General features: G+C 49.8%; 1 protein-coding gene across 2 annotated transcripts in view; it reads left to right on the top strand.

Annotated features, from left to right (window-relative positions):
* ITGB5 (integrin subunit beta 5) overlaps positions 1 to 22,412 on the top strand; it is a gene marked incomplete at both ends in the record, with an annotated part of 131,174 nt that overhangs the window by 72,932 nt on the left and 35,830 nt on the right. Inside the window, 4 exons of one of the 2 annotated variants that reach the window (XM_080696225.1) lie at positions 484 to 579; positions 847 to 936; positions 6,756 to 6,890; positions 16,773 to 17,202. In XM_080696225.1, coding sequence (XP_080552351.1) covers positions 484 to 579; positions 847 to 936; positions 6,756 to 6,890; positions 16,773 to 17,202 — 751 coding nt within the window. The remainder of the gene's footprint in view (positions 1 to 483; positions 580 to 846; positions 937 to 6,755; positions 6,891 to 16,772; positions 17,203 to 22,412) is intronic. The other variant, XM_080696226.1, reaches the window with a different exon arrangement.

Raw genomic sequence — 22,412 nt, 5'->3', positions numbered from 1 at the left:
AAGCTGATGGGCTGGGTTATTGAGGGGTTTTCAGGGGCCACTAAGGGGGATTTTTTCCCTTATAGTGGCAAGTACAGAGCGGCTGAGTGCCTGTTGAAGCAGAGCTGGTATCTCAGCCTGTGGAAGTGTTACAGCCTTAAGGCTGGAGATGTAGCTCAGTAGTAAAGTGTTTGCCTAGCATGTGTCAGGCCCTGAGTTCCATCCCCCCAAAAAGAAACGTTAAGCCAGGCGTGGTGGCGCACGCTTGTAATCCCAGTGCTTGGGAGGCTGAGACAGAATGTCACAGGTTCAAAGCCAGCCTCAGCTACTTAGTGAGGCTCTCAGCAACTTAGTGAGACCTTGTTTCGAAAAAAAATATAAAATAGGTCTGGAAGTGTAGCTTAGTGGTAGAAAGCCCCTGGGTTCTATCCCCATACCCCCCCAACACACACACACACACACACAAAGGAAGTGTTACGGCCTCAACTTTTGCCTTGGCTCTAGGATTATCCATCGCTTGCCTTACTCGGAGAGAAGTTGGCAGAGAACAACATCAACCTCATATTTGCGGTGACGAAAAACCACTATATGCTCTACAAGGTGGGTGCTGGCTGGGGCCTCATGGCCTGATTCTGGAAGCCTCCTGACCCAAGGTGAATGGGAGATTAGAAATTGGGGGTATGTGAGGATTATTCCCAGCCCTGCTCTGTGTAGGGGTAGTCAGAGGAGAGGTGCAGTGTAGCCCTGTCTTGATCTAGTGGGCTGGGTGGGTCCTTACTGTGCTGATCGGTAGAGGATTGTACACTCTTTCATGGAACTAAGGACAAAATGGACTCATTTCCTTTCTTTATTTTTTTTCCTTTCAAGAATTTTACAGCCTTGATACCTGGAACTACGGTGGAGATTTTACACGGAGACTCTAAAAATATAATTCAACTGATCATTAATGCATACAATGTAAGTTGCCAACTCTGTCCCCCATCACCCTCCTCCCCGCCGCATCCCACTGAGGCCTGGGAGCTGGTGTGGGTTCAGTGGGCGGCGCCCGTGCTCATGGACTTGGCTCTGCTCCCCTTCCTCCCTCACCTCTGCAGTCCTGACTGTCAGCAGCAGCTGGCCCAGGGAGCCAGCCAGCGGCTCAGTCGGGCTCAGGCCAGCGGCCCCGGATGCCCAGGTTCTGACCCCTGGCATGGGTGGGGGCTGGTGCTCTCCACCCGCCCTCTTCTCACATACTAATGATCCTTCCTCACTCATGAACTTCCTGTGAGGAAACTAAAGATTTCCTTCCTCTCTCCTGCTCCCCACACGCTAACATTCTCTCTCCTCTCTCTGACCTTTAAACCCTCAACCAATCCAATGGCCACCTCATAGCCAGTAAGACGGAGTTACCAAGTTAACTTCTACTTTAGTGGTTTTCAGATTCCGGTGAGTAATTCGGTTTGCATTTCAGGAAAGGGAGAACAATTATGCTTGGTTATGTGGGCACAGCAGAGCTGCAGATCAGAACATCCCGAGGGGCTCTGGGAACTGTGTGAGGGAGGACCCGGGCCACAGCACCATCTCCTTCCTACGGCTTCTCTCCGTGAACCTCCAGGGTCTCAGCAGGACACTGAACGAGGGAGTCAGAGGGGAGACAGCCCGCGGTGGGTGACCGCACTTGCCTCTGCTGAGCCAGGCCACTGGGGGCTGTGGGATGGGGAAGTCCTTCCCAGCTTCTGAGGAGGAGCTGCTTCCAGTATTTCCACCCTCAGTCAGCTCCTGGGCCAGACCCCATGGCAGCCCACAGACGTCATGGGCTTCTCAAGAGTTTCTTGGTTAAGCCCAGGCCCTCCACCGCTGGGCTATGAGGAGGGAGTAGCTCAGAAGTAGAACACCCCCTGGGTTCAACCCCCAGTTCCATTACCAAGGGGGGGGGGAAAGAATTGAATTATGGAACCCCAGCTTATGTCCAGTGGAGAATCACTTGGCATGTGTGTTGGGGGGACTCCCGCCCCTCTGGTGCCAGCAGCGTTGTATTGGGTGGTATGTGAGGCCAGAGAACAGGGGCAGCAGTTTATGTTTTTCCTTCAGATGCCCTCTTGCTGCTCTCGTCTGTCCAGCGGGAAGACCAGGCTGGGCTTCAGTCTCCGGGCACTTTCTCTGGGTCTGACTTCGCATGGCTCTGGGGTACACAAATGCATGTTGGCCCACAGCAAGGGTCTCCTTTCACCTGCTTCTGTCTCTGGCCAGGTCGGGCCACAGCCCTGTGTTCCTCTGCTTCTTGGGTGCATCTTCAGTGTCACTTTCCTTTGGAGTGGTTGGTGGTGGGCTTCTCAGGAGTCACGCAACACGTGACCATGCGTGGGAGGCACCTTTCCTCCTCTGGAGGGCTGGCAAGTGGTCTGTGGGGACGTTCCGAGAAGCTCTGGGCTGGCGCGTCTGTACCAGGTGGAATGGCTGTGGTGTTTGGCCTGGCTGAGGAGGGAGCAAAACACAGAGGGTATATTAATTCTACCCGATGTCATGTCGAAGCAGTCTGCTGTGCACATCTCTTGCATTATGAAATTGTCAGCTCTTGGAATTATCTTTTTTTTTTTTCCTTGCTGTGCCACATTCTTCAGTGTGAGAAATTACCAAGCCCTTCCCAGGGCATTTGGCAGCCTGGAGCTTTGTGGGGAGCAGATCCTGTTGAGAGGTTCTCTTCCAGAGCTGAGCCGCAGGGCCCGGGGTCCACAACACAGACGCCAGCATCACATCCCGCTGACAAAGGGGAGGTGGGACTGGGAGTGAAGCCACGCGGCCTCTTTTCAATGTGGGAAGGGGCAGAATGAGCTGGAAACAATTTGAGTGGCCTGTGGAGGGTGATGTTGGAGCCCGGGGTGTGTTTTCCCCAGAAGTGCACATGTTTCTCTTGTGGTTGTTGCCATAAAGTCTGCTCCACCCACTCCACAGCTGCCCTGTCTTAAACAATTGCAGATGTGACCTAACCTGACCGAGTGTCTAATAGAATAGGCCTTAAACTTCTGACAGTCTTGACATTGTCTCCCTTCCCTAGGATTGGGAGTAAGGAATCATTCTCAGGGGCAAGTCTGGTAGGGATTCATTGGATTCCAGGAGTCCTCATGTCTACGGACTGACTGCCTGTGGCTTTGATCTTTCTGCTTGTACTTCATTCATTCAGCGAATCGATGCTAATGGCCCAGTGGGTGGCCAGCATCATGCTACAAACTGGCAATAAAACAGTGAGCCAAATACAGTCCTGTCCTCCAGGAGCTCACGGTCTTTGGGGAGAGACTGGCCCTTAGAACCAGGGTACAACCTGCTGATCCACGCTTTCCAAGGTGGATCAACTGGTTCCAAAGAAAGAAGTGCGCCTCTGGTGCGGGGCTGGGGAGATGGGGCGGGCTTGTTCTGGTCCTGCCTGCCTCTAGCCACTGAACTTTAGCCTTTCTTTTTGCTCCCATAAATGAGAGGTTAGAATTGAATCTTCTCCACGGTTCCTGCCACCTGTAACATCGCAGAGTTTCTGAACTCATGAGTTCCGTGGAGGGGAGGAATAATACCAACTTCAGGTCAGAACATGAGTTTCTGGGGTCTTACAGACTGAACAAAAGATAGGAATCGCTTGTTAACATTACTGATGGTAAGACAGAAGCCCCTATCCAGTGTTCTTTCTGTCAAACCCTCTGTTGGTGATTTTTTTTGTGTGTTTGTGTGGTACTTGGAATGGAACCCAGGGCCATTGTACCTCTGAGCTACACCCCCAGCCCTACTTTTTAGTCTCTTTATTTTTGAAACAGGGTCTCACTGAGTTGCGAAGGGCCTCCCCAAGTAGCTGAGGCTGTCTGCAAACTGCGATCCTCTGGTGTTCGCCTCCCAAATGCTGGGATTACGAGCGGTTCTGAGAATCCATGGTGAGACCTGTTTTAGCAATGCAAGCTCGAGCGTGCGCCACCACGCCCGGCCTCCGTTGATGGTTTTAAGTGGAGGCTCCAGCAGATATGGATGGGAAAGTGACAGTGCGTCCTCTGAATGTGTGGTTCCTGACCCACAGGCCCTCCTGTTTCAAGTGACTATTCTCAAATAACTTTTCTATAGCTCCAATCTACCTGACTCTTTTATGATGCACTATTTTATCTCATTCCCATACTTATTTGCAGCTATATTTTAAAAATTTTTTACCTTGTCTGGTGCATGCCTATAATCCCAGTACTTGGGAGGCAGAGATAGGATCACAGGTTTGAAGCTGGCCTTGGCAACTTATCAAGGCTCTCTGCAACTTGGTGAGACCTTGTTTCAAAATAAAAAATAAAATAGACTGGAGTTGTAGCTTAGAGGTAGAATGCCTCGGGGTTCAATCTCCACCACTACAAAACAACAACAAAAATCTTATTTTTTAAAAAAAATTTGTTTTTCATCTATTTGGCCCAAGCTCCTTACTCTAATTATTGTGCAAACAACTATTTTTTGGTCAAACCATTCAACAGGAGCTTGTGCTAAGTCTCAGAGAGCTATATGATACGGTGCTTGGGAATCACAGTGCAGCAGGAGGGCGGGTCTGTAAGTAGTAAGCACGTTCAGCGAGAGCGCTGTGGGGTGAGGAGCCTGCCGTCTGTGACCCTTGGCCAGTTAAGGCTGGCACTTTGAAGAGGAAGTAGACTTAAGAGGGATGGTATTTTTAGAGTTGTAGCAGCACTTAGACAATTTGTTGCAGAGAGAGAGACTATTTTTGCAGAGAATATTTTCAACAAGCTGTTAATTTGTTTGGAAAACTGATTATTTCACTTATTTCAGTTTGGCACTATAAGCTCAGCAGAAAAAGAAGGGAATAAAAGGAAATTTAGCAGAGCAAGAGGCAGCTCTGCCTGCTGTTCTGTTCAGTGGCCTTGCTCCCGGGGTGCATCTAAGAGGGGACATGGGAGTTTGATCTTGGTTCCATGTGTCTCTCAGGGTATGTATGTCCTGCTGTACTGAGAGTGTTTTTAATAAACACATGGTGATTTATTTATTTCCCTTTTTTTTTTTTTTTTTTTTTTGGTACTGGGGATCGAACCCAGGAGCATTCTACTTCCCTTAGCCTTTTTATTTTGAAATAAGGTCTCCCTAAGTTACTGAGGGTATTGCTAAATTGCTGAGGCTATCCTTGAACCTGTAATCTTCTTGTCTCAGCCTCCTAAGTATGGGGATTATAGATGTGTGCCACCGTGTCCACTGGTGGTTTCATTACTGTTTGATAAAATATGACCACCAATACAATATAAATATAAAATACAAATATATTTTACAAATATAAATCATGATCCCCTAATATAAGCCAATTACTTCATTTGGCATTGGTCTCCAAAGTACCATCTTTCTTAAATATTTCCAAGAAGAGTTTTTCCAAAACCAACATACAGAAAATTACACAAACTCTTCATAAATTAAATATACCTGAGTACCCCAACCCACGTCAAAAACTCGGAACAATAACAGCACCTAGAAATTTCTACCATGCCTCTTCTACCATTATTCCCCAAGGGTAACCTTTAGTTTTGCCTGCTTTTGAATTTCAAATACAGTCATGCATCATTTAACAACCGGGATACATTCCTCGGGCAAGTTCATCACTGTGCAAACATTGTACAGTGTGCTTACACAAACCTGGGCAGTGTCGCCGATCACATCTAGGCTACCAGGATATAGCCTCTTGCTTCTAGGCTACAACCCTGTATGGCATGTTACTGGGCGAGGCAAACAGCCTCAGCAAGTAGTGAGACACTCATCAACTTAGTGGGAGCCTGTTTCAAAATAAAAATGTAAACAGGGCTGGGGTATAGCTCAGAGTTAGAATGCCCCATGGCTCAGTCCCCAGTACCACACCAGAAAATAAAATAAATAAAAATATATTCTACTACTGATAGGTTTTTGCTTAGTTTCCAGGTTTTAGTTCTTGGAAACCATATTGTTGCAAACATTCTTGCCTGTGTCTTTTGGTGACATATACCTTTCTGTTGGGTATGATCCTCAGTAAACAATAGATCTGAGGTTGGTCTAAGATATAGAAGATGGTACCTAATGGTTTTCTAAAGGGTGTACCATCTTACATTCCAGCCATAATGTATGAGAGCCCCAGCCCCAGTTACTCCACCTCCTTCCCCAAACATCATATTTTCACCCTTATTTTTTCTATTCCAATGGATTGTTTTGACTTGGTTTTTGTTTCATGCACTGTCTTGAAAACATAATCCACAAAGAAGATTAGATTCCCTCATAGTGTAGTTTCAGACTCATGAATAGGGATCTCATCTGACGAGGACGGCTCGAGTGTGAACAATGACAGGGTGGATCCCAGAGAAAGTGGCCGCTGAACTGGTTTTGCAGAATGATAAGGAGCGGAGTGGGTGGGGAGAAGAGCCACCAGGCAGAGGGACGTTATGCTGGGCACGTGCAGAAGCCCAGAGCCTGGAGAGCATATGTGGGATTTAGGAACTGCACCTGTGAGGCTGAGGTGGGGTGAGGCATGGCTCTGGAGAGGCAAGCAGGAGACAGCATAACCCCTGGAAGCAGGGAACAGTATATTTGGCAGATAAACCATTGTTATTGTGTCTAAGCTCAGTGAGGGAGAGCCCAGCCCAGGTCTACCAAGATGTTCTGGGTATAGAAAGAAGGAAGGGGAGAGGGAGGGGAAGCAAGCTCGCTGGCTTTTTCCTTGGCTTGAGTTAGAAGAAGCCACATGGGCATTAGAAGCCAGTGTGGACACAGCTCGGCGACAGCCTTTACTAAGTGGTGTGGGCTTCGTTTTTTCTCTCTTTCAGAGCATCCGGTCTAAAGTGGAGCTGTCGGTCTGGGATCAGCCCGAGGACCTTAATCTCTTTTTCACTGCTACCTGCCAAGATGGTGTATCCTACCCTGGTCAGAGGAAGTGTGAGGGCCTGAAGATCGGGGACACGGTAAGTGCTTGGCTCCAGTTTATCTGAGTCCTTGTTAGCATTGGTCATCCGCCTTTGGGTTCTGGGAGCTTTTGGGACTTCTAGTGTCCTCCGGGAGTTTGCAGTCTGTCTTCCAGTTCACATCCTGGGGGAGTTTCCTGAGCTCTGCATAATGTGTTCCAAGTCCCTGTTGGATTCATCAAGGCCTCTAATTGATGGGCAGCCCTCGGTGCATTGCCACCCAAGGTATCCTCGGGATGGCGTGTGTTCTTGGTGTTTCAAACCTTTACCTTTATCATCTTAGTGTGACAGGGATGCAATCAGGTGGAAGAGTATGGGCAGGGATCTGAGACTACATCCATTCCTACTCTTCTGCATTCTACCGTGCCTTGCCAAAACTCACATGCACTTTACTTTTCTATAAAATATGAATGAGCCAAACGTGGCAGTGCACACTTGTAATCCCAGTACTTGGGAGGCTGAGGCAGAAGAATCACAGGTTCAAGGATAGACTCAGCAAACAGTGAGACTCTCATTAACCTAGCGAGACCCTGTTTCAAAATTTTAAAAAATGGGGCTGGGGTTGTAGCTCAGAGGTAGACTGCCCCTGGGTTCCATCCCCAGTCCCACCAAAAGAGCACCGTTCGCCCTTCTGCTAGGAGCAGGCCAGGAGATTCATCCATTCTTGGCTTGCTGTTTGATCATTCCATTGCTCAGAAAATAGGGAGTGTGGAAAGGGAATGTGTCTCTTCTACACTTCAGAGAATCTGGTTGGATTCAGAAAAATTATAAGAACTTTTAAAAAGTTAACTCAGTCCTCTGGGCACACATAATCATCAATGGTGGGGTTAGCCATCCTCTCCCCGGGTGTGGCTGCTCGGCCCCCGGTGGTGGGGTCCTGGGGTCTCCTCACTTTCCACCCAGATCCTCCCTGCCCACCTCTTATAGTTGCCCTTTGCCCATGACACAACTGCAGGCAAACTCCTCAGCATTTCCAGATCTCACAGTGATCGAATGGGCCACCAAAGAGACCATTTGAAAAAGGATGGAAGCTGAGAAAGTGAAGAACTCTATGACTGGGAACAAATCGTGTGTGTGTGTGTGTGTGTGTGTGTGTGTGTGTGTGTGTGTGTGTGTAGCTGAAAGCTGAAGAGTGATGCTTGAAACACACCCAACCAGGGAGCCCTTTGCTTGGAGAAACAGTTACAACAGGAGCTTGGTGGCAAAGAGGGCTGGGCATACCCAAGACTCCCTGGTTTCATGAAGAGTCTCAGCAATTCTAATGAGAGCCTATGGATAGGATAGATAATGTGGGTTGATGGCAGCATGCCAGGCAGATCTGTAGCTGAGTGAACATGCTTCTACAAGGGAGGACCTGACTCCAGCCTGAGGTGGCACGTGACTCTTGGCTGTCTTGTTTACTATTGGCTCTGGCTTATCAAATGTGGGAAGGTCTCAAAGCTGGAGAAAACAGCTTATGTTATACGGCAGGAAAAACAAGATTTGAAAAATATTTTCCAGCCGGGCGTGGTGGTACACGCTTGTAATCCAGCATTTGGGAGGCTCAGACTGGAGGATCCTGGTTCATAGACAGCCTCAGCTACTTAGTGAGGCCCTCTGCAACTTAGACCCTGTTTCAAAATAAAGAATAAAAAGAGGGCAGGGGGTGTAGCTTGGAGGTCGAATGCCCCTGGGCTCCACCCCCAAACCCACACACAAAATGAAATAAATAAATAAACAAACAAACAAACAAATAAAATATTTTCCAGCTGGGCATGGTGGCATACTCCTGTAATCCCAGTACTTGTGAGACTGAAACAGGAGGATTACAGGTTCGAGGACAGCCTCAGCAAGTAGTGAGACTCTCATCAACCTCATCTTGCAAGACCCAGTTTAAAAAAAAAAAAATATGGCTAGGATGTAACCTGGAGGTAGGATATTCCTGGGTTCAGCCCAAACACACACGCACGCACGCACGCACACACACACACACACACACACACACTCATTCTCTCTCTTTCTCTCTCTCTCTCTCTCTCTCTCTCTCTCTCTCTTCCAAAATTGAGATGGATTGAAATAATTAGGATTAATATATTTCAGAATATTGGTAAGGTAGAGGGAACATGGTCTGATAGTAATCAGAAGATCTGCAGGATCTAATGGCTCAGAAACTCAATGTGTACAAATAATGCTTAAAAAAAAGGAAAGCCCATTGGGGCTACATTAATAAATGTATTTTTGAAACCCCAGGGGCACTGATGCCACTCTCCTTTGCATGGGTCAGGTAGCATGTGTAGTTCTATGGTCAGGTCTTAAAAAGGGAAAGTGACAAATAGCTTTTATGATAAATCCACTAGAAACTAGAAAAGCCAAAGGAACTGGTGTTTGTTGATGATGACGCCTTGGAGTCAGATGCAAGTCTTTGGAGACAAGGCACCGAAGCCGATTTAGGTTGTGGGGAAATCATTATCGTGATGTTGGAGTCCATTATGGAACCCAAGAGGCAAATACAATTAGTCCTAAGAAGGATTGGCAACAAACTAGACTAAGGGTAGTCCTGTGTTTTCTGTGAGGAAGACCTTGTCATCTACATTGTCAGATGAAGTAACTGAGGCGCACAGAATCTAACTAGGTGCCCGAAACTACACAGCCATATACGGAGAAGTGAGAGCTCAAAGCCAGGGCCCGCTGATTCCGTAGCCAGCATCCTATGTCACTTTTGTCTAGCCTCTTGGTACCCACGAACCTGTTCTTACCTGTTTCAAAGGATGCCTTTCAGAGCAAGGCCTGGTTATAGATGGGAGCCATCCTGGAGAGAGCAGTTTCCTGAGTGACACTCTGCTTCTTATCACACTCAGCCCACACAGGTTGACGATGGTGAGGAACAGAGCGCATACTCATTGCTGATGGGCGGCCTGAGATCTGGGTATGGCAGTGGCCCAAGCTCACCCCACTAGTCAGTGTCAGCCCAGACACAGCCCTTCTACAGTAGAGCAATCCTTCTGCACTAACCAGTCTCCCTCCCAGAGGGAGTCATATCTGCCATCATTTAATGGGACAGCAGGATGGGCTGTGTTGCCACTTTTTCTGCCTCTTAGAGCATCTTCAAGAAACCTGCCAGAAGTCCTATGACCAGTGAGCTGCAAGCACCAGAACTCAAAGCAGCGGCCACCAGGGCTACAGCCCATATCTCTCCAGAGGCCTCCTGCACAGTGCAAGTTAAAACTTCAAAGTGACACGGGAGGGGTGGCTGTCAGCGCCTCTTACGCATGGACACACTAGCGTATGGCTTTTTTTTTTTTTTTTGTGGTACTGGGGTTCCTGGAAACCCTTCTACCTCCAGGCTAAACTCCCAGACCTATTTTATACTTTTCTTTTGGAAACAGGGTATCTTAAGCCAATGCAGCTGGCTTCGAACCTGCGTGATCCTCCTATCTCCGCTTCCCAAGCACGGGGATTACAAGTGTGCACCACCACGCCTGGCGTAGCGTATGGCTTTTATTTTTTGCTAGGATGTTTCAGAAAAAATAAAAGAGACATCCAAAAATCAAAAAAAGATTTTAATCTTTTTTTTTTTTTTTTGTGGTACTGGGGGTGGAACCCAGAGGCTTTCTACCTCCAGGCTATACTCCCAGACCTATTTTATATTTTATTTGGAAACAGGGTCTCCTAAGTTGCTGAGAGCCTCACTAAGTAGCTGAGGCTGGCTTCAAACCTGTGTGATCCTCCTGTCTCAGCCTCCCAAGCACAGGAATTACAAGCGTGCGTCACCATGCCCGGCTTAAAAAAAAAAAGATTTTAAATGGCAGTTTTTTGCAACAATGAAAAAAAAAATCTCTGTTGTGTTAGGATGGTATGGAAAGTATTTGAGAATGATGAAGAAGCTGGGTGCTTCTCCACACACTGACCACCTTGGGCAGCTCTTCCTTTGGCAAACAAGTCAACCTAAAGGAGGAGAAATGAGGGGGGAAGAGGAAAATCTCTAAAGCTCACAATGTACTTAAATATATCGAAGTCAATCACTAAGCCAAGCAAGGGAGGGAGGGACGGGGTGGGATTTGGGTAGGGGTTAAATCAGCGATGAGTACATGTTTGTACACACAAGTTTTTTACCCCAATAAGTTGTATGAATATAATGCACCAATAAAAAAAAATTAAAAAAAAAAGATGGTATGGAAAGTATTTGAGAATGATGAAGAAGCTGGGTGCTTCTCCACACACTGACCACCTTGGGCAGCTCTTCCTTTGGGATTCAGTGGCTAGGACCCTGTTGAAATAGCAGCAGGCCCTGAGGCCAGCCTCCATGCTGTCATCTCTCACTGTCCCAGTGTTATTGTCCTGCTGTCCAAGGGCCATGGTCACAAGGCCCCTGGCTCTGTTGCAAGGGCAGTAGGGTTTTGTTTTCTGTGGATGAAGATAGCCTGGCTCGGGGCAGCAGCCACTCTGCTCACCTGAGCCGAATGTGGTCACCAAGCCACAGAGACCTGCAGGGTCTAGTGCCCAGGAGGGCCTTGGAGGTAGTGGCAGGCAGAACTGGCTACATAGTTTGTGGAGCCCGGTGTAAAATGAAAATGTGAGCTCCATATTAAAAGATTAATTTTTAAGAGACTAAAACTAAGCTCATATTCTAAGTAGGACACCGTGGCAGACACCCAGCAAGCCGGCCCTGCCCGCACCTCTGTGCCGACATAGATGGGTCTGCCACTTCCCCCGTCCCTGGCGTCAGCTGAGGTCAGTGTGATTTTCTTCGGCTTGGCCCCAGCATGCAATCTTTCCATCCCTCCTCTCCAGCTGGGTTGTATCCCAGGAGTTTACGGTTGGGCTCCCACAGCCAGGTGTGCTACCAAGTGAGGATGTGCGTCTGCCGTTCGTCTGCACTCAGCATTTCAGCACTTGCCTGCGACTGTGCTGAAATCCACTTGTGTTTACTAAATGTTTATGTGCTAAGTACTGTGCTTCCCCGGGATGGATAGATGAGGTTGACAACAGGGCTCAGAGTCCTGTGGGCAAAGTAAGCATGCCAGTGGATCAACCCTGTAGAGGGTGACCAGTGCCGTGATAGAGATGGCCTGGTGCTACGGGAGCCCCAAGGAAGGAAGGCTTGTCATTACAGAGGGCTCCCATCTGATGGAGTGCTCCCATCTGACGGAGTGCTCCCATCTGACAGCGTGCTCCCATCAGTGGACACGGCGCAAGGCACATTGGCTAGGGTGTGAAGAGCATCGCGCTTTGCAGGTAGGAAGCAGCAGAGGGTGATGTCTGTGCAGGTGACCAGTCTGATTTGGGACTCAGGAGACAGTGGCTGGCCCAGGCCACTCAGGTGGGATGCTCATGCCAAGCCGAGGGGTTTGGCCAGTGCATGGCAGGTGGGTTTCTATTCTTAGGTGCCATAGTTGGAAGGACTAAGGACAAGTTAGGGACTGGTGAGGGGAGACAGGAGCAGGGGGCCCAGTTGAAGGCTCTGGACTCACCTGGAGAAGAGGGATTGGGAAAAGTGAGTAGTGTTCAGCTTAAGCAGGTATGTGAAGGTCAGGCCTGGGACAAGGACAGCCTGGGGATAGCCAGGTTAAGGAGACCTCACCTCGTCATGATGACAGCTTCCTGCAGAGGTGGCAGAGGGGCAGGCTGTGGCTAATGGCCACATCTAACCAGAGATGCTGGCTCTGTGACAACCCTGTGTTCACTGGGTTAATGTATCTGCCCAGCAAGAAGCAGGAGAAGGGACAGGGGGTGAGGGAGCAGGGTGCTCTCAGAGAGAAATAAATCCTCCTTAAGTACAATCTTGAAGCCCAGCTGGGCATGGTGGTGTGAGCTTATAATCCCAGTATTTGGGAGGCTGAGATAGGAGGATCATGGGTTTGCAACCAGCCTCAGATGCTTAGTGAGGCCCTCTGCAACTTAGTGAGACTTAGTGAGATCCTGTTTCAAAATAAAGAATAAAATATCGGGGTGTAACTTGGTGGTAGAATGCCCCTGAATTTCATCCCCAGTACCATACGTACAAAAAAATCTTGATGCCCCCAATCCACTTAGATTCTCTTGCCCACAGGTTTAGGTATTCTCTAATTTTCCTCCCCTGATCCTAACACCAACAAGACTGCCCAAGTGGACGCAGCCCCGGGAGTTGGTATTCTCATGAGCTGCCCTTAACAAATCAGTATGCAAGTGGCCGGCTGCGCGACCAGCACCAACGCCCAGCACAAAGGGCCCTGTGAGCCCTGTCACGGACTTCCCATGGCACGCCCTCCCTGCCCCCACTGCTGTCTGCTCCGGGCTCTGTACCCTGTGTCCTCCCAGCTCTTTGTTTCATTGAGATCTGAGTGGACTTGGCATCTGCACAGCCCCAGGCTTGGTGGGCTTGGGTGGGGGCTGGGCAGGCCTTTTGAAAGAATGGACCAGGCCAGCAACTCCACAGGCACCAAGGGCATCCCAGGGGCACCAGTGAGATTAAATCACACGTCTGGGCAGGAAGGCTATGGGCCTGTGACCTTCCTCTGGAATCTTGGAGTAGAGACTGGAAAGTCTGCAGGAACTAGGGAGCCTTTGGTATTGGTGTTGCGTTGAAATCCTCCCTCACTAGGGGAGGGAGCAGAGCAGAGCTCCCGCAGCCTCTCTGGACTCTCCCCCAAGCCAGGAGGAAACGGACTCTGGAGGGAGGGCGAGTGAACAGATCACTTGCTGTTCCCGGAGCGCTGTTTAGAGCATTTCCATGTCCAGCAGGAGCTGAGACCTGCGGCTGAGACAGACAGCACCCCTCTGTCTGGTCATTAGACAGCAGCCACAGGCCAGCCATGTGGAATAGACACCGCTGTTGGGCTGAAGCCTTGTCTGAGGCCAGGTCACCTTGCCCGCGCATCCAGGCATTCAGTGTGAGTTTCTACTCCTGGGTGACACAGGTGTTGGCATGGGTTCAGAGGTTCCCTCAGGCCCAGCACATCGGCAGGGGATTCATTCTCTCATTGCTGACTTTATCCCTGATGCAGGCCGGGTTGCCTGTGTGTACAGATGGATCCTCCCCATCACCTCAGTAATGAAGTGCCTTTGGCTCTCGGTGCAGGTCATTCCTTGGTTGTTTATTGCTGACCTACAGCTGCCTTTGTGGGACAGGGGCTCTTCATTTAACAAGTCTGGCAAGCTGTAGCCCAGGAAGTGGCAGAGTCCTGCAACTGTCTGGGCCTCCGAGGGAGGAGTGACATCGCCCTTTGAAGGTTCTGCTCTCCTTTGCATTCTTGGTGGTCTCGGGGATGGTGTTGGTCAGGCTCGGCACCAGCCCCTTCCAATCTACAGGCCCAGATCATTCCAGGACAAGAAGCCAGGAAGCTTTTGAGAAGCCTCTGGTACCACTTTTAGGATCGCCATTAGTGGTCCCTGCAGTAAGCAGGCTGGTGCTCTCTTTGTGCCCAGATCTGGACACGGACATCTACCCCGTTACTCCTTGTAAGAGGTGATGCTCTGAGCGCTGGCCTGATTTTAGGCAAGCCCCCCCTCCCCCCGCACTGCCGTGTGCCCGTAACCACGTTCACAACCCCAATCCCCTGTGGCTGCTGCCTGGTGAAATGGGGCACATAGCAATGCTTGGAGTAGTGTCCAGCACAGTGCCAGGTGCTAGTGGACCCTGGGGAGCTGCTAACCGTTCATGTTGTCAACAGAGTTCAGTGCCAGTGGATTCCCGTCTCGTTTTCTTAACTAGAGTGCCTCCCTGGAGCTCAGGGCCTTGAGACTCGGCTTTGAACTTCTGTGTGTCATTTCCCACCTCTGCCTCTCCCTCCCCACTCCACAGAGAAATGAAGGCAGGGCGGCTAGTCCAAACTGTTTGCAGCTGACTTGGCCTCTCTAGTGTCTCCTGACCCTGGGCTCCTGGCCCTTGTCCTCAGCTCACCTCAGCTCTTCCTGCTAAGTGTCTTGGCCAGTGCAGAGTCCTGCGGGTGTGTTGTCAAGACCTGTGAGGCCCTGGCTCACTGCCAGGCAGGATGGTATCCAGAACCAGAGTCTGGTCTGTCCTCAGTCACATTGCCCCAGGGTCCCCAGATGTCACAGGACCTGAGAAAAGGCCTTTTTGAAGGAAAAGATCTCAGAGTGAGAGGGATCTATAGAATGGTTGGAAACAGGTATTTTCATTGTTCTAAAAAAATAATACTGTTACTTGAAGAGTATGCCCAATAAATCAAGTTACTGATGACTTTTAAGGTCAGCTTTGTTTTAACCCAAATAATAGATTTAAGAATAGTAATAAGGAACAGGGTTCCCAACCCTGATCTGAGGAGCCTTTGAGGCCCATTGACAGGGTGGGCCGGGCCTGTCCGGGGAGCGGGGAAAGCCCCCAGGAGAAGCACCTCCCAGGGCCATCGTCAGTGGGCCACTACCTGCAGGGTTTCTGTAGAGCTGACAGTGCCTGGCCAAGGCCCTACTCCCACTGGGTGATTCGATCCCCCCCGGTTCTTCTCTCACTGGAGTGCAAGGTAGAGGGTGGGGAGCCATGCTGTAGCTCTCCAGCCCATCCCCGTCTCACCGTCTACCACCCTTCTCAGTTTACCTGTCTGTTTCCAAGGCAACCTATGAGAAACTCCACACTTAGAAACATTTCCCTACACCGGGCGTGGTGGCGCACGCTTGTAATCCCCGCGCTTGGGAGGCGGAGACAGGAGGATCGCGCAGGTTCGAAGCCAGCCGCGCTGGAGTAAGAGACCCTGTTTCAAAAATATAAAATAGGTCTGGGAGTGTAGCCCGGAGGTAGAAGGGCTTCCAGGAACCCCAGTACCACAAAAAAAAAAAAAAAAGAAAGAAACATTTCCCTACATCATTTTTCTTGTTTTCTTTTTTTGTAAGTGATACTGGGGATTGAACCTAGGGTACTCTACCACTGAGCCTCATCTCCAGGCCTGTTTTATATATATTTTGTTTTGTTTTGTTTGTGGGTCTGAGGATAGAACCCAGGGACATTTGAACTCCAAGCTACAACCCCTGCCCTATTTTTTATTCGTTATTTTGAGACAGGGTCTCACTAAGTTGCGGAGGGCCTCACTAAGTAGTTGAGGTTGTCCGCGAACCGTGATCCTCCAGTCTCAGCCTCCCGAATGCTGGGATCACAAGCGTATACCACCATACCCGACATATTTATTTTGAGACAAGATCTCACTAAGTTGCTGAGGCTGGCCTTGAACTTGCTATCCTCCTGCCTCAGCCCCCTGAGTCTCTAGGATTACAGATCCGCATCACCACCTCAGCTCCTACGTTGTTTTAAAAGAAAGGCTGTCCATGTGTGTGGCAGGTTTCATTAGACAGTGACTCTCCTTTAAAGCCTCAGGGTTGTAGGCTGATTGAGCAAGGTACAGCTGTGAGAGCCACTCCCAGTGGGAGAATTGGGGTGCAGGGTGGAGGATGGGGTTCAAGTGTGCTGGAGGAGACCTCAGACATCAGCCCATCCCTTCTCAGCAGAGAAGAGGGGAGGGCAGGGTCTACTGGTCCTGCACTACACCCGGCAGACCGTGCCCTGTAGACACTTGTTGGCTGAAAGACTTTTGAAATGTGGAGGAAAGAGATGTGTCGCAGCGGAGTGGGAAGAGGACAGGGTAGGAGAAGGGGGAGAAACTTGAGTGACTTCATGTGGCATTTTCTCTTGAAAGCCCTATTCCTTGGGGTGGTGAGGATGAGCGGGGATAATGAACGCTAGGGAAGCAAGCGAGGCCTGTCAAAGGTTAGCCTACTTGAGTGGCCTCTTCTCCACGAAGCTGGCGAGCTTGCTGATCCTTGCCCTCTTCTTCCTAGGCCGCCTGTGGCTTCTCCCTGTGCACGTGGAGGGGCCGAGGGGCCGGACTTCACAGGAGTCATGATTGGCCGAGTCCCTAGGTGATCGGGGCCCTGACTTGCCACAGCCACAATGTCCTCTCTCTTCCTTCCTCCCAGGCATCTTTTGAGGTATCAGTGGAGGCCCGGAGCTGCCCCGGCAAACCCACAGAACAGCTCTTCACCCTGCGGCCTGTGGGGTTCCGGGACAGCCTACAGGTGGAGGTCACCTACAACTGCACGTGCAGCTGCAGCGCGGGGATGGAGCCGGACAGCACCAGGTGCAGCGGGAACGGCACGTACATCTGCGGCCTGTGCTGGTGCAACCCCAGCCACCTGGGCACCAGGTGCGAGTGCCAGGAAGGGGAGAACCAGAGTGTGTACCAGAACCTGTGCCGGGAGGCAGAGGGCAAGCCACTGTGCAGCGGGCGTGGCGAGTGCAGCTGCAACCAGTGCTCCTGCTTCGAGAGCGAGTTTGGCAAGATCTACGGGCCCTTCTGCGAGTGCGACAACTTCTCCTGCGCCAGGAACAAGGGTGTCCTCTGCTCAGGTAGGCGTCCTGGCCGCCCCGGGCCTGGAGACTGTTAGGACCTCTTCCCGAAGCCTGTCTTTCCCAGGGTGGAGGTAGAAAGAGTCACTACCACAGCTGTCCTGGAGAGAGGGCGGGGGCCAAGCTTTGCCTACCTACAGGCCCGCACATGGGATACAGATGCAGAAGGCTCTGCCACAGGGTGCAGGCTTACCCGTGGGCCATCCAGCTGACTTCTGCTTAATGCAGAACTTGCCTGCACAACCTTCCTGACGGGCAGAGATGCTGTTTGGCTCTCCTCCCCCCCCTCCTCTCTCCTCCTCCTCCTCCTCCTCCTCCTCTTCTTCTTCTTCCTCTTCTTCTTCACTGGGGATGGGGGATGGAACCCAGGGGACATTCTACCTCCAAGCTACACCCCCAGCCCTATTTTTTATTCTTTATTTTGAAACAGGGTCTCACTGAGTTGCGGAGGGCCTCACTGAGTAGCTGAGGCTGTTCGAGAACCCAGATCCTCCTGTCTCAGTCTCCCAAGTACTGGGATTACAAGCGTGCGCCACCACGCCCGGCTGGTCAGCTCTTATTGATTGCCTCCTGGGGGAGCTCACTGGTGCTGGTCATGGCCACGCCTCTACTAGATGTCACATTCATTTCTTGTTGCTGCTCTAACAAGTCACCACAAACCTAGTGATTTAAAACAACCCAGATTTACCCTGTTCCAGTCTGGGAGGTTGGAACTGAACTGGGTCGTGTTTGGTGAAAATCAAGGTGTCATCAGGGTTGCACTCCTAGAAGCTCCACGGGATAATCTGCTTCCTTCCCTCTTTTCCAGCGGCTAGAGGATGCCTGTATTTTCAGTTTGTAGCTCCATCTGCCATCTGCAAAGCCGGCTGCGTCACATCCTCTGATCTGTTTCTGAGTGTTCCTGTTGTCACATCTCTTTCTCTGACGCCCCTGCCTCCTGCTTATATAGACTCCTGTGTTGCACTCACAGGACAACCCAGGAAAGTCTCCCGGCCCCAAGTTCCTTAACCTCAGTCACATCTACCAAATCCCTTTTGCCACGTAAGGTGACAGTCCCAGGTGCCAGGGAGCAGGATGTGGACATCTTTGAGGACTATTTTTCAATTGGTTTAGAAGTTCCTCTTTCTGTTGAACAGAAACTTATAGCTTCCACACAGTGGTTCGCGTTCTAGACTCCCTCTTCCACACGGAGACCTCCCAGGCGTCCAAAGGCTCCTTTGTGCTTCTGTATTCTCTCTTCTTATCCAGGATGGACACCCCGAGTCTTGTCAGTAAGCCTGCTTTGCAGAATCAAACGCAGTATTTGTTATTCTGGATAATGAAGGCTCCGCTGGGATTCAGCTGAGCCTCTGCTTCCCATGGTCTGGGCACTGGACTCCCACGATGCATCTCAGCAGTACATCCACTATTCTCTTCTGTCAGCAGTCCCGTTGAGCTTGTTTCCAGCTTTACTACCAAAAGTTTGAGGGTTCTATTTTATTTTATTTTTTGTGATACTAGAGATTAAACCCAGGGCATTCTACCTTTAACTTCCACCTTAAGCCCTATTTTATTTTTTTATTTTGAAACAGTCTCACAAAGTTGGTAAGGGCCTTGCTAAATTGCTGAGGCTGACCTCGAACCTGCAACTTTCCTAACTCAGCCTCCCAAGTACTGGGATTACAGGCATGCACCACCATGCTGGGATTTGAACCCAGGGTCTTGCACACACTGGACTAGCACACTAGCACTGATTTACATCCCCAGCCCTTTTTGTTTTATTTTGAGGCAGGGTTTCACTAAGTTGCTGAGGCTAGGCTGAGACTTTTAATCCTCTGGCCTCAGCCTCCTGAGTAACTTGGTTAGAGGTGAGTACCAACCAGCTATAGCCAAGCTGAGTTTTTATTGTGTTCATGTTTGAGCACTTAATAATTATGATGATGGTGGTGGTGGTGGTGGTGGTGGTGGTGGTGGTTGTGGTGGTGGTGGTACTGGGGTTCCTGGAAACCCTTCTACCTCCAGTCTACACTCCCAGATCTATTTTATACTTTTTTATTTGGAAACAAGGTCTCTTAAGCCAGCGCGGCTGGCTTCAAACCTGCGCAATCCTCCTGTCTCTGCCTCCCAAGCACGGGGAATACAAGCGTGCGCCACCATGCCCGGCGAGCATTTATTTGTTTTAATCTAAGCACAGGACTTTACACTAGTTCCTGTTAAATTACAAGTTGGCACTTCCCATTTTGGAGTTTTGTTCTGATGAGGTACTTTATTTTCAGTAACAGGGATTGAATCCAGGAGCATTCTACCACTGAGCTATACTCCAGCCCCCCAGCTCTTTTTTTTGTTTTGTTTTGTTTTAAATTTTTTATTCTTTATTTTGAAACCGGGTCTCACTGAGTTGCAAAGGGCTTCACTAAGTAGCTCAGGCTGTCCGCGAACCGCGATCCTCTGGTCTCAGCCTCCCAAATGCTCAGATTACAAGTGTGTGCTACCACGCCCAGCTCCCCCAGCTCTTTTTAATTTTCTTTTGAAACAGAGTCTCACTATTGCTAGGGCTGGTCTCAAACCTGTGAGCCTCTCAAGTACTAGGTTTATAGGCATGTGCCACCACACCCAGATTAATGAAATATTTTAAAATCATATTTCAATAAGGCCATTCTATGCAACGCCAGGCCACCTACAAAGATAATTAGCATAACAATTTTAGGCAGGACTGGTTTCTTCTATAGATTGTTTATCTGTGGTTTATAGGATTCTCTCGTTGAGAATGGTCTTTTAGTTGGTATAAAAGGAGCTTAGGTTTCAGCTGTGAAGATAACACAAGATGAGGTGTATGTGAAGCAGGTGGGGGCATGTGGAGGGTTTGTCATCTGGGAGCAATGCCCATCCTTCCATGGAAGAAAAGGTGCTGGGGATTGTACAAGCCCACATGGGTGAGCAAGGGAGGCTTCCTGGAGCCAACCTCGCCATGAGGCAAATGTGAGTACACCCTGGGTGTGGTGGAGTCCAAAAGTTTGAAATTGAAATTGCCCTGGAACATGCAGGGCGTTTGAATGTCATAGGGTAAGGTAGGTGCCAAGCACTGCAACAGGGATCGACTCTTTCTATTAGAGCGCTGATGGATTGGTCTTAGCTGGCTAGTTCTGTCTGGGTTGGTTGAAAAAGTATGGGCTCAAGGGCAGCAGGCCCGGGCCTGTGTCCCCTAGTGCTGCATGTGATGGGAGACTTTAGGCATAGAATTGTGAGAAATAAGAGGCTGTGTATAAAGTGCTTAGCACTTTGCCTGGCACAGAAGGAGGGCTTGCCTCATGCTGGGGCCCGTGAGTGATCTCCACATCCCCAGGAGCCCTGCTGAGCCAGCCTGAGCCTGCAACTCCCCACGCTTTGCCTAAGGAGCGCCAGCATGGCGGAACAGCATTGCCATTTCCCTGAGCAGCCCTGAGAGCTACCCGAAGCCTGGCTGTGTCAGCGATGGACTTTTAAACAGCGGTGCTTTTCTCTTAGAGAAAACCCAACAAACATCCCAGGGCTGTCCCTCCTTCCCCTTCCAGAGCCAGAAACAACCTTCTGAAATGTTTTCACCCCAGAAGGCTGCTCATGGCTGTGTTGTCTGGGAGCAGATTTGCTTGTGCCTGTACCCTCTCCACCACTTATCAGTTCATGTGGTCGTCTTGGACTTTCCATGCTTGGACTTTGGTTTTTCCATTCTCAACCGACAGCGCTCTGGGGATGGAAAGGCGAAGACAGAGATGAACGGCCCGGGTAGATGCAGGGCAATTGGTGCGTGAGGTGTGAGTGGCTCTCTGCAGGAAACACTTGTCATTTTGGAAACAAGAGTATGCTGCAGCTGAGTGAGAAAGCACTTTTTTATTCAACCACCAGAACCTACAGTTCTTCCGAGTTAATGTTGCCTTTGAGGATTCTGCCAAACCCGGTGTCCGAAAGCCGCCGGCTGCTCTCTTTCTCTCGCTCTCTGCCAGCACTGAGGAATAAGGAGACTTTCACAGGTCATGGGGTGGAGAAACTGAAGAGCCCCAGAGGCTCCTGGGTCAGCGATACTTCAGCTCTCACTTCCCTGGAATTGCTAAAGTGAAAGGCCTCCCCTCATTGGAAAAGTCACGTGCAGTCAGTAAAGAAAACTTGAAAAACACAGGGAAGTTGTGTGTGCAGTTAGTCTGTGCTTTCTCCTTGGTGAGCAGAACTGATGTGGACCAGCTGGCAAGCCAGGCCAGGGCCCTTCACTCTCTGCTTCACACGCACCCTCTCCAGTGCTGGGTGCTCAGTCAGGAGGGGGCCTTTTTAGAGAGCTAGAGAACTATCCATGGGTCCAAATATTCTTTTCTTTTCTTTTTCTTTTCTTTTTTTTTTTTGGTGGTACTGGGGGTGGAACCCAAAGGCCTTCTACCTCTGGGCTATACTCCCAGCCCTATTTTATACTTTATTTGGAAACAGGGTCTCACTAAGTTGCTGAGAGCCTCACTAAGTAGCTGAGACTGGCTTAGGACCTGCGCGATCCTCCTGTCTCAGCCTCCCAAGCACGGGATTACAAGCGTGCGCCACCACACTTGGCAGGTCCAAATATTCTGAAGAGTGGACAGAAATTTTTAAAATCATTCCTAATTTCATCACTTCTATTTTAAGAGATTAGTTTCTTTACATCCAAACTTTTCCCTTCCCCTTCCTCTTCCCCTTCCTTCCTTCCTTCCTTCCTTTTTTTAGACAAAAGCAGAGATTTATTTAGGAAAATAATGATTAGGCACTTGAAGGGAAGAGTACAGGCTATATCAAGAGTAAGGAGCTTTTCAAACTTTAAGTTAGCACATAAGGCTGCCTACCATGTTGTATTTTGCTTTTTTTTATTTTTTGTATCCAGAGAAACACTTGAAGTGGAATTGCTTTCGCAAATCAGAGTATTATAACTCTCTTTCCATTGCACCCCAGCGAGCCTCTTTCACCCCTCACTCTAGAAGCCACAGCTCGTTGGAACCTGAAGCTCCATGTCTTCCTGGGGAAATGGTTTCTGCACGAGGTCATTGTTGTGTTTATTAATTTAAGGACTGAACACTGCGGCCGACTGGCTCGAGGCACGACTTGGTGCTACAGGTTCCTGCAGCAGCTCCTTGCACACCGGTGTAGCACCTGGCACGATTCCTTGTCTCTCCAGCCCTCCTGTCCTTTTGTGAAGCAGCTGTGAGTGGGTGGCTGGACCTCAGTTGTGGGGTGCCATGCAC

Source organism: Muscardinus avellanarius, assembly GCF_963383645.1.
Source record: "Muscardinus avellanarius genome assembly, chromosome: 5".
Classification (NCBI taxonomy): domain Eukaryota; kingdom Metazoa; phylum Chordata; class Mammalia; order Rodentia; family Gliridae; genus Muscardinus; species Muscardinus avellanarius.
The sequence above is the reverse complement of the archived record's forward strand: the minus strand, read 5'-3'. Positions and strand labels throughout refer to the sequence as shown.